Raw genomic sequence first — 16,061 nt, 5'->3', positions numbered from 1 at the left:
TGAAAATCAGATGGGACCAAGTGCGAACTGTGTGGAAAATAATCGATAGTTCATGTAAAAGGTTTTATTTATTCAGGAAACTCATTAACCTGTCTTTCATAACGGACAGCAGGTGAATGGGCTGGTAATTTTCGATGTCTTCTTTATTACTTTTCTTCAGCTGAGGTACAACTCTTGCCCGTTTTAAACACTCTGGAAATTTCCATGATATAAAGGAAACGTTTATTATGGTTATTAATGGAGCTTTCTATGCATTGTTTCAGTACACACATCGGTGATTCATCTAAGCCCACTGACTTTTTATTTTTTTAGTTTTTGTACGGTTTTACTGACTTCATGCTCTGTAACTGGTAGCAACATCACTGTACTTAGTGCATAATTATTTACAGGTGTCATATTTGTTTTCGGAAATTTTTGCAGTTACTTCCCTGCAATACTTGAAAAATGCTAGTTCACATAGTGCTTGGTTGTGTGGATCATTTACTGTTTCATCCCCTGTCTCATCAGTGTGTTGTTATACATTCATTTGTCTTTCCCTGTTCTTTTTTTATGACATTTCAGACCGCTTTGCTTTTATTATATGCACTGTATATTATTTTGTCTTTAAATGACTTTTTGCAGCTATCAGTTCCTTCCTGTAAATTTTTTTACCTACAATAGAAATTTAAGAACTCTGGCTCATTGTGTCTCTCTTTCATGGAACTGTGGTACTTACCGGTTTACGAGGACTTCTTAACATCTGCTCTAATCCACATGTTTTTGTAAGGCGTTGATACTGATGTGGGTACTTTTTGAAATTTCAAGTTAAATTATGTTGATAATTTAGAGAATTTCACATTTACATTGGTTTCTCTATACACTTCAGCCCAGCTTTGGTTTTCTAGTTCTTTTGAGAAATCATGTGTCTTGTTTTCTGATAAATATCTTTTGTAAGCTTGCTATTTAGTGAATTTTGCATACTCTATTTCACTGTTATTATTTGGCAGAAATAGTCTGGTAGTCCGAGATCTTCTACAGTTACACCACATATTTTTCCTCTCCATATTTGTGGCCACATTTTCAGTTAGTGATGCAGTCACTGTAGTAACCCTTGTGACACTATCGACCTAGGACTTGCCAAAACTCTGAATGTAATTTATGAGGGTCCTACTAGCATAATTTTGATAATTTTGTTTATGTTTATGTCTCCACACATCTGAAATTTTATGTAGAACTTTTGTCAATTTGTTGAAAATCTTGTCCACACTACCAGTGAGAGGTCGATATACACACAAAATGACCCATTTCTTGGCGTTATCGAACCCTGTCAATGCAACAGCTGACATTTCGAAGTATTTCTCTTCACTTATTGTGCTAAGGTGACGTCTTGATTTGAACTGCATTCCTTTGCTGATATAAATGCATGATCCTCTGCCCTTTGAAGTCGTCCTACAATAAGAGTCATGCAGTGATAATACTACATGTTGGATTTCTGCGTCTCTACACCAGTGCTCAGTGACACAAACTACAGTGCAGTTCAAAAACTGGAGCTGAACTTCAGTTTGTTGTGTTTTATTTTTTATTGATAGCATGATTTGATGAATGATTGTTAAGTCTGTGAAATGTCCCATGATATTTTCCCCAGTGGTTTCTTTTTATTTATGAAATGTAGTATGTGTGTTATTTGGGATGTTAGAATCAATCTTATGAGTGATAGTTTCAGAATTTTTAAACTACTGGAGATACTCTTTAGTCAGGGGAACCTGTCGTTTCCCTGTCGTTTCGAATCATCCTAAAAAACCTACTTCTCCTACACATGACAACAGTATCTGACCACATGTGGCCCAAGATCCTCCCGCTGTACTCTCATCTTTACCTACCAGTTCTGTTTAGGTGTAGGCCATGCCTAGTGAAACACCATCTATTGATAGTCACGACGGGCACTGGAATAACATGTGCAAAGTCGGCTGCAGTAGTGTCGTCTCTAGCCTCACATTAATCCGCCTCACAGATGCATTAAAGCGTGGCCGATGGTGATGCTGGAACAGCTCAACAAAGCGTACATTAGTGCCGCGAATCAGGGACGTTACCTTATCCAGCTCACCACCTGTGTCATATGCCCCATCCCTATCCAAACTGTTTCTCGCCCCACCCACTACCGCTACATGGTCCTCTTTTGAGAAAACCTTACATAAAGACCATAACACCTCTATCGCTTGACTTAACCTTGCATTTGGCCTGGTACGCAGCCCCTAAACTTTCCTGTAACTGAGGGCCTACACCTCCCCCTTGGCTACTACCTAGCAGCAGCACTTTCTTCTCCAACTCCTAGCACAATCCTACGCTCCCCGAGAACGACTGAACTGAAGTTTACTGCACGTTTCCTGCTCCTAGTCCTGCCTGAGGCTTTTCTCCTCTTACTCTGCCTGTGGAGGATACATATTTTTAGTGTTGATAATGAAACCATCAGTTCATCTTCTCTTTCTGCCAGTCTTTCTGCCAACAGGTAGTTCCCAATCGCCGTCCTCCCGTCTACCTCCTGTGATCCTGATCAATTGCTTGCTCCCTCCAGCTGTGCCTGAAAGGCACAGATATTACCGTCTTGTTCCTCAATCAAAAAGCCCCTACTCCGTACTCTGCAGTTCCCGGAGAGAGGCTCTTCTGTTTTCCCAACGTTCTCCCCACTGTGAGGCCCCCCCCCCCTCCCTCCCACCATCTCTACCCATAAAATGGCTATGAGCACTATGGGACTTAACATCTGAGGTCATCAGTCCCCTAGAACTTAGAACTACTTAAACCTAACTAACCTAAGGACATCACACACGTCCATGTCCGAGGCAGGATTCGAACCTGCGACCGTAACAGTCGCGCGATTCCAGAATGAAGAGTCTAGAGGCGCTCGGCCACAGCGGCCGGCCCTCTCCCCATCCCCCGTGAAAATATTTCATGTAAGATTGGCAAAATATCTGCCTCCTAGCTACCCTGCAACATCTCCACATTTCCCACACATGGTCAGTTTCGAAAGGAGAACGTATCAAGTATGTCAAGGGAGCGCTGCATATAAACAAAAACGACAGGAAACGTTTTGTACGGTTTGCCGCTGTTTATGCACTGATTTAGGGATATAATGACTGAAGAAAGAATTGGTAGTTTCTTTGTTTTTAGAGTATTCGCGGTACCAAGATTGTTGGCTAGTTTTTTAAAAGTTTAAAGCACAGAAAATTTTGGCCTGTGAACTAATAAAAAATTCTAATTTAGAAACGTTTAATTACACTTTTACGGCGAGAATAGACACCACTGAAGCTAGTAGCTGCCTTGTTTTATCGAAATTTATACTATTACGAAAGTTAAAGTACAATTTTCAATGGTTATGTTACGAAAAATTTCTTCCTACTTTACAACTATCGGGATTTCAAATAACATGAGTTGTTTTTAAAGAAAATTCCTGAAGTACAAGTCCCTTCTTCTAACTTATTTCCACCATTCTATAGAAATTTGTGATTGGGAAATGTTTTGAATCACATTGTAAGTGGGCTGCAGGTGAACGAGGGTAGTCATGAAGCTCAACAAAGTAAAGTTATTTAATTTATTTTTTTGTCTGGAGTCGAGGTACACGCTGCAATCGCAGCGACACTCAAACGCAGCATACCGTTAGAAGATACAAAACATAAATTGGTAGCTCACTGATGGAGTCGAGTATCGTACAATAATTGAATTTCGGATGCAGCGGAAATGTTGTACCTGTGTCTGCCAGTCCAGATAACTTCTTTACATGTATCGATTTGCCTATCACAATTGCGAGCCCCCGGCTGACCGTGCGGTCGAAAACCAGTCCGTGAATGGTTTTTAGGTGGTTTTCCATTTGCCTCGGCAAATGCGGGCTGGTTCCCTTATTCCGCCTCAGCTACACAATACCTGCGACTGCTGCGCAAACAAGTTGTCCACGTAAGTGTACACCACCATTCCTGTACCACGCATACATAGGGGTTACACTCGCCTGGTGTGAGACGTTCCCTGGGGGTTCTACCGGGGCCCGAACCGCACAATAACCCTGGGTTCGGTGTGGGGCGGCGGAGGGGTGAAGTGCCGTCCGATGTGGCCGAGCGGTTCTAGGCGCTTCAGTCTGGAATCGAGCGACCGCTATGGTCGCAGGTTCGAATCCTGCCTCAGGCATGGATATGTGTGATGTCCTTAGGTTAGTTAGGTTTAGGTAGTTCTAAGTTCTAGGGGAGTGATGACCTCAGAAGTTAAGTCCCATAGTGCTCAGAGCCATTTGAACTGTTTTTTTTTAGGGGTGAAGTGGACTGCGGTAGTCGTCGTGGGGTTGCGGACCACTGCGGCTGCGGCGGGGACGGAGCCTCTCCGTCGTTTCTACGTCCCCGGTTAACATAACATAGCATAACAACACAACATCACAGTTGCGACATTTTCGCTGCTTCCGAAATTGAATTACCGTGCGTTACACCACTCTACTCTCTACTAAATATAAAGACCATGGAATCTTACCTGAAAGGCTAGTACGTCCACCAAAAACTGCTGTCTCGGTTTAATAGTAAAGTGTTTCGTAGGCAAACCAATCACTCTACTTGGTTCAGATGGTTCAAATGGCTCTGAGCACTTTGGGACTTAACATCTGAGGTCATCAGTCCCCTAGAACTAAGAACTACTTAAACCTAACTAACCTAAGGACATCACACACATACATGCCCAAGGCAGGATTCAAACCTGCGACCGTAGCGGTCGCGCGGTTCCGGACTGTAGCGCCTAGAACCGCTCGGCCACCGCCGCCGGTATGAATCTCTTCGTCAGCTTTGTCGACAAAAGACAGTCCCCTTTAGGGAACGGGATTTCGATATCTTCGGCGAACATCTGGGACGGGCGTGTACGAGAAAAATCCAAAATTTGCGGCGATATGGATGCTGGCCCCGGCAAACTGGAAAAATGAACATGTATGAACTCGTGCTGTTTGATCTCTGTCATTGTATTGAGACACACAGCTATGCAGCGGCGGCTGGTGCATTACACGCGTTCTGCAACACGTGGCGCCTGGTATAGCTCGCGCCCGTCCAGTGTTTGAGCGACGCCTGCCGCGTCCCCTGGAATTGGCTCCGAGTAAACAGGAGCGGCCCGCGCATGCGCGTGGCGTCCCAAACAAACAGCGCCGGCAGCAGCGACGCCTTTTGATGTTGCACCAGTAAAAACAACACGCGCCGCCTCAGCTTAACTGTCTCTTAAACGCCACTGCCCCGGTCGGCGCCGAATAAAACGCTCTAAAATCCCCGATAGCGGCCGTGTTTGTTTTCCCAGGCTCTGTTTGTGACGTTCCTTTCCAGAAACTATTTCCCGGAGATGAACTGAACGGGAGGTATATCGGCGGCGGCTCCGGGAATAAGTTAGCCGACTAAAACAAACTGTCTGACCGGACTCGACAGCTAATTAAGACGGATCGCACTCTGCACTGAAATCACACACCTGTTTCGCTGCTCTTTCCGTTTCGGTCATCTCTCAGCTAGTAAACAGTTTCCTGCTGCACACCAGTATCGTTAAGCACTTTTGCGAAAGTGGCAGGAGAAGTGTTGTTTACGTATTCCGTATGTACGTACTTAGGAGTAGAGTGCGCTGGGTTTAGTAAAGCCCAGTTCATCTCAACGTGATAGACGCTGTTACGTTGTAATGCAAGAAGATATAATTAATGAACGTAAATGTCTTCGCAGACGGGCGCTGTTGCTTGTCTTCAGTCCTGCGAAAATCGAGTTGTCCTTTGAGAGAGCACGATGTTTGGACAATACAATGTTATCAAGAATTTACGGGGACTTCTAAAAGAGATATGTTTAAGTTTATGAAACTGCAGAAAGAAATATTGATTAAGTCATCTGGAGAAGATGCGATATGATAGGATTCCAAAGAGAATACTGAGTTAACATTGTTATCTTTTAACCTTATATTTGTAGTCTAATCTCTATTTTATTGCTCCACTTATTTTACTCCATTATTCTTTTACACTGCATTTGAGTATAAGGGTTTTCTATATCTCTGTACACAGTTTTCGATCTAGCGCGTCCTGCACTATGTGCATTGTCATATGCCCTGTTATTTTTTATTTATTCCTCAATTTGTCCACTACTATTTAAATTTTCTTAAACTCCTATCATCCTCATGTGTGAACTATGTGAATATGGACGGGCTTCCGGCGCCATTCTAACGTGTGGCTATGTTTAGAGTTCGTGCTCGAGGTCTTGTTCTGCGCTGCTCTGGATTAATTGTAACGTGGTCCTACACTTATATTTTCAGGTAACCTAATGATGCTCAAACCGGGAGAAACGTGTCGTTCTTGAATTAATAACGAACTTTGTACAACGTACGACTGCTTTTTACAGTAGCAACAATAAGGCTGCTGTACGACTACGCCAAGAAGGAATGGAATTATTTTTTAAAAATTGTGCTCCTCCAGAAGAAGGGGCAAGCGAGAGTAAGGTAAATAGATATCTGGCCGGCAGTGTAATGATGGACTTCCTATTTCGGAAGAAAAAGATCATGAAACACATGTAAGAAGGTAGATAGTTCTGGAAAGTCTAGCCTGTGAGGGCTTACGGCGAAAGGGAAAAAAAGCAATGAAAAGGGCAGAAGAGTAACTCCGTTGAAGACGAAGATAATCGGAGGTACATGCAAAATGTTAACACTGATCCAGTGTTGTGACAGTTACGGAAGGATGGAGGAGATAAAAAAGAAAGGACTCGATTATCTTCCCCATCTAGAAAGAGCTTAAGTTTGCGGGGCCCGCAGACACTGTTGTGATAGTACAAAGACAATTACGAAATACTTGTGATATGTTAACTTCACAGCTGTTGCCGTACAGAACTACACGTTAGCGTAGAGACTCTCAGAATAATTAATTCTATCTTGAGATTCCGTGTTAGAAGCTACCACGTTAAGCGACTGATGAAGTGTGAATTTTAGTTGCCAAAGTAGGTCACATTTTGGTGGAAAATGCATTAGAATTCAAACCACCACTGGCTATTCAGACGACCAGTAGTTTTGTACACATCGTACTGTTAATAAATGGTTTAAAAGTGACAGTCCGTGAGGAGTAGTATAAAACAAAGTTCTGATCGACATTTGTCACCTGACATGTAGCGCTTGACAGCAGAATACCTGAGTCTACGCTGCTGCTATCTGTCTACCTCTGCTTTTCAGCTATGAACACTAGCTGCGATTTTAGCTTGCCTTGTCGAAGAGTATTATAATTTAGACACTAGTCGTTTTAGGCATCGTCTACAATAATTAAAAAGAGCTGCATAAAAAGTCAGAGAGATCTCCTTGGGAGCGCGGGAATATGAAGCGAATTGTGTAACAAGTAGTTCACTCACCTGTTTGTGATATAAACACAGAAATTAAACTAAGAGTCTGTCGGTATTTCCCAGTTTAATGAATGGCAAATAATTATAAATACATGCAGCCATTGGCTGCAGTGGCTTACCAAGATACGTCAACCACTGAATAAATTATGCTAACGTAGATCTTAAAGAGATCAACTTTTTTAATAAGATGCTGTAACACGCAGTGTTCGTCAAGTTTACCTAATATACTCCACTGGGAATACGGCAAGGCACTGTTGTAGATCCGTTACTGTTTACAATGTAAGTTTGGAAAGTTCCACGAGGCTGCTCGCGGACGATGCTGTTTTCTATAGGAAGAAGTCTGTAGCGAAATGCAGGACGACCAGTGGCGGATCGATTGTTGGTGGAGGAACTGTCAGCTGCTCCTGACCCTAAATAAATGTTACGTATTGCGCGTAATTAGGCGAAGATATCCAGTACTGCTCAATATTTTTATGTCAGTGGTTAATCACTGGAAACAATAATTTTTTATCGAGTCATATGTTTTCTGACTGGTCTGATGGGATCCGTCACGAATCCCCCTCCCGTGCTAACCTTTTCATCTCAGAGCAGCACTTGCACATTACACCTTCAATTATTTATTGGACGTATTTAAATTTCTGTCTTCCACAATAGTTTTTACGCTCCACGGCTCCCTGTAGTCGTAAAACTTTTTCTGACACCTCTCCCTACTTCTTGTCAATATTTTCCCTATGTTCCTTTCTTCGCCGATTATGCGAAGAACCTCCTAAAAATTCGTCTGTAGCACCACATTTCAAATGCTTTCGTTTTCTTCTGTTCCGTTTTTGTCACATCCCATGTTTCACTGCTATAGAATGCTGTGCTCCAGAAGTACATTCCCAGAAATTTCTTCCTTAGATTATGGCTTATGTTTCACTTCTATTGGCCAGGAATGCTGTCCTTGCATGTGCTAATCTGCTTTTTATGTCTTCCTTGGTTGGTTCGTCATGGGTAATTTTGCTTCTAACGTAGGACAACTGCTGAACTTCGTTTATACTTTGTGTTGACAAATTTTGATATTAAGTTTCTCGCTATTCTCAGTTCCGCTTCTTATTACTTTTGTCTTTTTCCGGTTTACTCTCAGTCCATATTCTGTACTCATTAGATTTTATTTCATCCAACAGATCCTGTAATTCTTCCTCGCATTGACTGGTAACTCTAAAACATGTAGAAGTAACAATTCCGAGCGTCTAAAAGTGGTCAGCAAACTCCAGTCGCAAATTCTAGATGAGAGGAGCTTCGCAACAATGAGATAAACGAAACGAACAAACCAACATCGTCCGAACAGGCCTTGAAGGCCCGAAGGTACCGACTGGCCGCCGTGTCATCCTCAGCCTTATGCGTCACCGGATGCGGATACAGAGGGCATGTGGAAAGCACACCGCTCTCCCAGGCGTTGTCAGTTTGCGTGATCGGTGCCGCTACTTCTCAGTCAAGTAGCTCCTCAATTGCCCTCACAAGGAATGAGCGCAGCACGCTTTGCAACAGCATTCGGCAGACCAGGACGATGGCCCATCCAAGTGCTAGCCAAGCTCGACAGAGCTTAACTTCGATAGCAGACGGGAATCGGTGTTGCCACTGCGACAATGCCGTTGGCTAACAGACAGAGATATACCGTTGAAATTCCGACAGCATATGTACGAAGAAGAGTGGCGCTACATATTAATTCCTCCCACGTATACAGATACCCATATGACCACGAGGATAAAATCAGAGAATTTAAATTTTATACGGGGTTTTTTCGTCAGCTATTCTTTCATGTAGGAACATGTTGGAACACTTTCCAGACTTTTACTTCTAGAAAGCTCTGTAAATAATATATATATTATTGAAGTAAGTGTGCAAGGTGCATGCCGCTTAAACTCAGAAACAAGTCCCAGTGTCATCAAGCGAGTTATATGTTGTGGTAACCCTCTGCCCTACATCCTTGATGAAGGTTCCCATTTTTACCTAAAGGGCGTGCTTTTGAAAATATGAGGGTTGGGAAGAAATTTCTAGAACATTCGAGAGCATTCCACAACATTCCAGAATGTTCGGGAACATCCCAGATCACAGTGGAAAATTCTAGAAGACTCTCGAATGTTGTGGAATGATCTGGAACATTGTGGACCATTCGAAGCCTTTTTGGTACATTCTGGAATTCGCAACTGACGGGGCTACCCATTGATAGGGGTATATAAAGCAAGATACGTCGTGGGTTCGAACGTCAGTTTCTTATCAGTGACTAAGGGTTCAAATGGTTCAAATGGCTCTAACCACTATGGGACTTAATATCTGAGGTCATCAGTCCCCTAGACTCAGAACTAGTTAAACCTGACTAACCTAAGGACATCACACACATCCATGCCCGGGGCAGGATTCGAACCTGCGGCCGTAGCAGCAGCGCGGTTCTTGACTGAAGCTCTTAGAACCGCTCGTCCACGGCGGCCGGCGTGAGGAAGAGAGAAACCGAAAAAGTATTGCGGTGAGTGAGTAAAAACAGGGAAGTGTGAGTAGTCAAAGTGATAAGTGATTGAATATAAATCGAAAATAAAGCGTGAAAAGTGTGTAAAGTGTACTTAATGTATTTTTTAGTAAAAAGTTGATTCGGTTTATATTTCAGACAATACCCAAAAGTAAAAGAGGAGGAGATCTTAACAGTTCTGAAGCAAAACGGCGAAAACAAAAAGAACAACGAGAAAACGAAAAAGACGTAAAGCGCGAAACATTTTAAGTTCTCAGCGAACTACAATAAGCACAAACAGAATCAGAGAAACCGAAGAATCAAGAATTGCGACACAGTTTTATAACAGAAGACTGCGAAGTCAAGCCAGCCATGAAAATATCAGCCTACGAGAAGCACGGACGAGGACAAGTAAAACAGTACAACCTAACAAATGAAGCATTCCATTACAACCCGACGAAAGAATACAACAAACATAAACATGTCGTAATCGGAAAAATGGATAACATCTGCCAGTTTTGCAATGCGATAAAATTCAGTAGAGAAACACCAGGATTCTGTTGCATGAGTGGAAAAATTCGATTACCATCACTGGAAGCACTCCCACAGGAATTTTTACATTGCATGATTGGGAGAATCAAAATACTTTTTTCAAAGTATAAAAGCGTACAACGCCGGCTTCCAAATGACTTCTTTCGGTATCACTTCCATCAGCACCAACGGAGATGAAATCGATTATGTTTATTCCATCCTAGGATAAATCTATCACAACATGGGCGCATTACTAGCACTATCCAACGAAGACTATAAATTTGTGGAAGTATATTTCATCAGAAATGGAAAAACAGAAACTGATCAACGATGTACAAATATCGTTGGACTGAGACGAGAAGTAGACCGAGACGTATAGAGGATCTTGCACGAATTACAATCAACTGATTCACATATTCAAAGCAGCACATGATCGAATTATTTCTGAGGATTATAAAGTTATATTTAGAGCCTACAAAAGAACACATGGAGAACACGAACGCCGATTTAATGCACCTCAGATAGGCGAAGTCGCCATATAACAACGCATTGCAGAGACGCACCGTTTATATGATGACCTCCAATATCCATTAATATTCTGCGCGGAGAGGACGGATATCATTCTAATGTAAAACAAATCCACTTTTGAATCGGGCATAGAAACAAACAAAAAAGTCAATTCCAAGGAGTTCTATGATTACCGTTTAATGATCAGAGACAATGAAACATGCTGTCACATTCTCAACACTCACCGTTTATTGCAACTATTCCTGGTAGATATGTATGCAAAAGTATAAGAAGAACATATGCTTTACATAAGACTGAATCAGAAGAAACTACGCTCGGATGAATACATCCACCTTCGAGTCGCAATCGTAAATGACGGAAACATTGACTGCATTGGGACAATTACCCTCATCATATAAAAGAAGTCCGAAACACGTTCATGAATACACTTTGGAAAACACAGTTCAAGGTTGTAATTAATATACAATTACTTGGGGGTAGTTGTGTGAAGATTGCCGGCCGCGGTGGTCTCGCGGTTCTAGGCGCGCAGTCCGGAACCGTGCGACTGCTACGGTCGCAGGTTCGAATCCTGCCTCGGGCATGGATGTGTGTGATGTCCTTAGGTTAGTTAGGTTTAAGTAGTTCTAAGTTCTAGGGGACTAATAACCACAGAAGTTGAGTCCCATAGTGCTCAGAGCCATTTGAACCATTTTTGTGTGAAGATTAGGACTGATCTCGTATGGTTAGGACTTGGCGAAGCGTACGACAGGCTTAAATTAATTTCCAGGAATACGGAGAAACTGCAGTTTGCCTTCAAAATACATTGTTTACTGCATGTTTTTAATGGGTATGCTGTTAAGTATGTGGGTTCTCTGTATCAGGTCAAACTAATAACAAACGTCGAGCCCGTGTAAAGAATGGAGGCGCGATTGGTCGCAGGCTTGTTGATCTGAGGAGAGAGTATTAAAAATGCTGATAACTCCTGTTTGACAAACGATCAAAGAAAGAAACCGGCGAAACATACTCAGAAAATGTCAAGAACGTATTTTATGGATGGCAACTACGCATAATCTTCAGACACCTATGAGTAGGAAGGAGAGGGGGAAGTAGATTTACTGTGTTCATTCCCAAGGAACCATCTCGGTTATTCGCGTTGCCACACGCATCGTAAGGATAATATAACGGTAATAAGAGATTGTACACATATATGCGGAATAATTCTTCAAAAATTTCAAATGCGAATGGAACTACAAATATCCGTCACATATCGTACAATAAAATTAGCTCCCTGTCATGGACTTTGACCAACAGTTTGCATATTTATTAGGGATCTACATCTACATTTATACTCCGTAAGCCACCCAACGGTGTGTGGTGGAGGGCACTTTACGTGCCACTGTCATTACCTCCCTTTCCTGTTCCAGTTGCGTATGGTTCGCAGGAAGAACGACTGCCGGAAAGCCTCCGTGCGCGCTCGAATCTCTCTAATTTTGCATTCGTAAACTCCTAATGAGATATAAGTAGGGGGAAGCAATATATTCGATACCTCATCCAGAAACGCACTCTCTCGAAACCTGGACATCAAGCTACACCGCGATGCAGAGCGCCTCTCTTGCAGAGTCTGCCACTTGAGTTTGCTAAACATCTCCGTAACGCTATCACGCTTACCAAAAAACCCTGTGACGAAACGGGTCGCTCTTCTTTGGATCTTCTCTATCTCCTCTGTCAACCTGATTTGGTACGGATCCCACACTGATGAGCAATACTCAAGTATAGGTCGAACGAGTGTTTTGCAGCCACCTCCTTTGTTGATGGACTACATTTTCTAAGGACTCTCCCAATGAATCTGAACCTGGCACCCGCCTTACCAACAATTGATTTTATATGATCATTCTACTTCAAATCGTTCCGCACGCATACTCCCAGATATTTTACAGAAGTAACTGCTACCAGTGTTTGTTCCGCTATCATATAATCATACAATAAAGGATCCTTCTTTCTATGTATTCGCAATACATTACATTTGTCTATGTTAAGGGTCAGTTGCCACTCCCTGCACCAAGTGCCTATCAGCTGCAGATCTTCCTGCATTTCGCTGCAATTTTCTAATGCTGCAACTTCTCTGTATACTACAGCATCATCCGCGAAAAGCCGCATGGAACTTCCGACACTATCTACTAGGTCATTTATATATATTGTGAAAAGCAATGGTCCCATAACACTACCCTGTGGCGCGCCAGAGGTTACTTTAACGTCTGTAGACGTCTCTCCATTGAGAACAACATGCTATGTTCTGTTTGCTAAAAACTCTTCAATCCAGTCACACAGCTGGTCTGATTTTCCGTAGGCTCTTACTTTGTTTATCAGGCGACAGTGCGGAACTGTATCGAACGCCTTCCGGAAGTCAATGAAAATGGCATCTACCTGGGAGCCTGTATCTAATATTTTCAGGGTCTCATGAACAATTAAAGCGAGTTGGGTCTCACACGATCGCTGTTTCCGGAATCCATGTTGATTCCTACAGAGTAGATTCAGGGCTTCCAGAAATGACATGATACGCGAGCATAGATGTGGATGTCTCCAACAAAGTCGAGACCTCCTTCAAGGCACAGTTCATTCCGAGCCTTTCCGGACATACCTTTTGATTTGACATATCGCCGAAAAAATATGTATAGGGAAAGAATAATCAGCTATTGGATTGTCTCTATCTTCCATACTTTCTAAAGTCAGTCATCTTAACAAAAATAGGTTTTCGTTGGAATTTGTATCAGTAATAATCACAAGTAACATGAATGTCGTTCTGTTCTGATGACCCTTCGTGGGCTTTACCTTTCTTTTGCGCTACGGAACTAATTTTACTTACGTTACGTCTACTAGGCGTATGTATGTGAATATAGGGGAAGGAAACTGAGGACCCACCTCCAGAGCTTCCCCAGCGTCTTGCTGAGCTCGGCGTTGTGCAGCTGCGGGTACTGGTCGGCGAGCTTGCGCCTCGCGGCCTGCGCCCACACCATGAACGCGTTCATCGGCCGCTTGATGTGCTGCTTTCTCTTCGCCGACGACTTCTGCGTCACGGGTAGTAGTGTCCAGTCGTACCCTGAGCAAACACACCCTCAGTTACCTCGATTTCCTCGAAAAACAATTTCTTATTCAAAAAAGTCAGGAAAGGGAGCCAATTAGTATCCCACACAGTTCAGTTTTGGGTCTGTTGATGACACTTTTACACTTATCTTAGTAGCTTTCAAATTAGGATTCTGCATAGAATTTAAATACTTTTTGGAGATTATCTAGATATTATAACAGTTTATTGGGTCTCTTAGACATACAATCACAAAGCCACTCTCGATAACATTATTCAAAAAATTATGAACTGACCAGGTGACCCACGCGAGACTCGCATACTTTTATAGTCTTAAATAACGACAGTACTTGGAATAAGTGGAGTCGTTCAGAAAAGGGAAGTTGTGGAACTGAAGAGAGAACATCCTGCAGCTTCGCAACAAAATAGCGCGGAATTTACGACGGCAACAACACACCAAAAATGCTTCGCCACAGTGGAATAATAAAAATCGAAAACGGACGATAATGTAAAGTGTATCTTGAAAATCATGTGAACAGCAGTCTGATGATGAACATTCCAGTTCGAAACCGGTAACGACGCTATTTACCTAAATAAATAGCAGTATTAACGTGGCTGGTTGCTGTTTTCTTCTCTGTAAGAACTAACCTACATTGACAATAGTATGTTCTTTAAGTATAAGTTTATGTGGCGGTAGTCTCGACAGGTCTGATGAGTGTAAGAATTCTACTGGATGTTTATCGTTTTGGAAAGAATATTTATTTAGAAAAGTCAACTTGTACGTTAGGCACAGATAAGAACTAGAGCAGCGATCACGGTATAATCTATGACAATGTTGTATAAAATAATCCGGTTAATAAGTACTTTAAAACAAAATAGTGTGTGTAATAAGATAATATGAAAAGAGAGTCTCTTACTCGAGATTAATAACTTGGCTTTGTAAAATATAGGTGTGAAGCTGGGCATCTATAATGCTCTTTTGCTTATGACAGTTAAGTCTCCTTTACGTTAGACAAATGGGAAGTAAAAGCGCAAAATCAGTTTGCGATGTCAGAAACCTGTTTAAAAACCTTCGTTACGATACCTCACTCACCCCCATACGATTAGTATCTGTTGAGGAAAAGGGATGTTGGCTTGAGAAATAACACACACATAAAAAAAAAAGTTTTGAATCACCCCGGTTCCGAGAGTTCCGGCACCTGTACAGAAGATTGGAATACAGATAAACATAAACATCATTTCCGCCCTTTTTACTGCTGATAAGAACCACACTTTGCATGTTGTACCACCATACAGCGAGATGTTCAGTGGTGGTGGTCCAGATTGCTGTACACACCGGTACCTCTAATACCCAGTAGCATGTCCTCTTGCATTGATGCTTGGCTGTATTCGTCGTGGCACACGAGTACTATCCACAAGTCCATCAAGGCACTATTGGTTCAGATTGTCCCACCCTCAATGGCCACTCGGCGTAGATCCCTCAGAGAGGTTGGTGGGTCACGTCGTCCATAAACAGCCCTTTTCAAACTATCCCAGGCATATTCGATAGCGCTCATGTCTGGAGAACATTCTGTCCACTCTAGTCGAGCGTTGTTATCATAAAGGAAGTCGTTCACAAGATGTGCACGATGCAGGCGCGAATTGTCGTCTATGAAGACGAGTGCCTCGCCAATATGCTGCCGATATGGTTGCACTATCGGTCGGAGGATGGCAGTCACGTATCGTACAGCCGTTACGGTGCCTTCCATGACCGCCAGCGGTGTCACGTCGGCCCCACATAGTGCCACCCCAAAACAGCAGGGAACTTCCACCTTGCTGTATTCCCTGGACATTGTGTCTAAGGCGTTCAGCCTGACCGGATTGCCTCCAAACACGCCACTGGCGATTGTCTGGTTGAAGGCATCATATGCGTCACTCATCAGTGAAGAGAACGTGATGCCAATCCTGAGCGATCCATTCGGCATGTTGCTGCGCCCATCTGTACCGCGATGCATGGTGTTGTGGTTGCAAAGATGGACCTCGTCATGGACGTAGGGAGTGAAGTTGCACATCATGCAGCCTATTGCGCACAGTTTGAGTCCCAACTAGACGTCCTGTGGCTGCACGAAAAGCATTATTCAACATG

General features: G+C 42.8%; 1 protein-coding gene across 1 annotated transcript in view; it reads right to left on the bottom strand.

Annotated features, from left to right (window-relative positions):
* LOC126252465 (transcription factor SOX-8-like) overlaps nucleotides 1–13,898 on the bottom strand; it is an 83,380-nt gene extending 69,482 nt beyond the window's left edge. Inside the window, exon 1 of the mRNA XM_049953361.1 lies at nucleotides 13,777–13,898. Coding sequence (XP_049809318.1) covers nucleotides 13,777–13,883 — 107 coding nt within the window. The 5' untranslated portion in view covers nucleotides 13,884–13,898. The remainder of the gene's footprint in view (nucleotides 1–13,776) is intronic.
* Between the last annotated feature and the right edge of the window lie 2,163 nt (nucleotides 13,899–16,061).

This window comes from Schistocerca nitens, chromosome 4 (assembly GCF_023898315.1).
Source record: "Schistocerca nitens isolate TAMUIC-IGC-003100 chromosome 4, iqSchNite1.1, whole genome shotgun sequence".
Lineage (NCBI taxonomy): Eukaryota > Metazoa > Arthropoda > Insecta > Orthoptera > Acrididae > Schistocerca > Schistocerca nitens.
The sequence above is the reverse complement of the archived record's forward strand: the minus strand, read 5'-3'. Positions and strand labels throughout refer to the sequence as shown.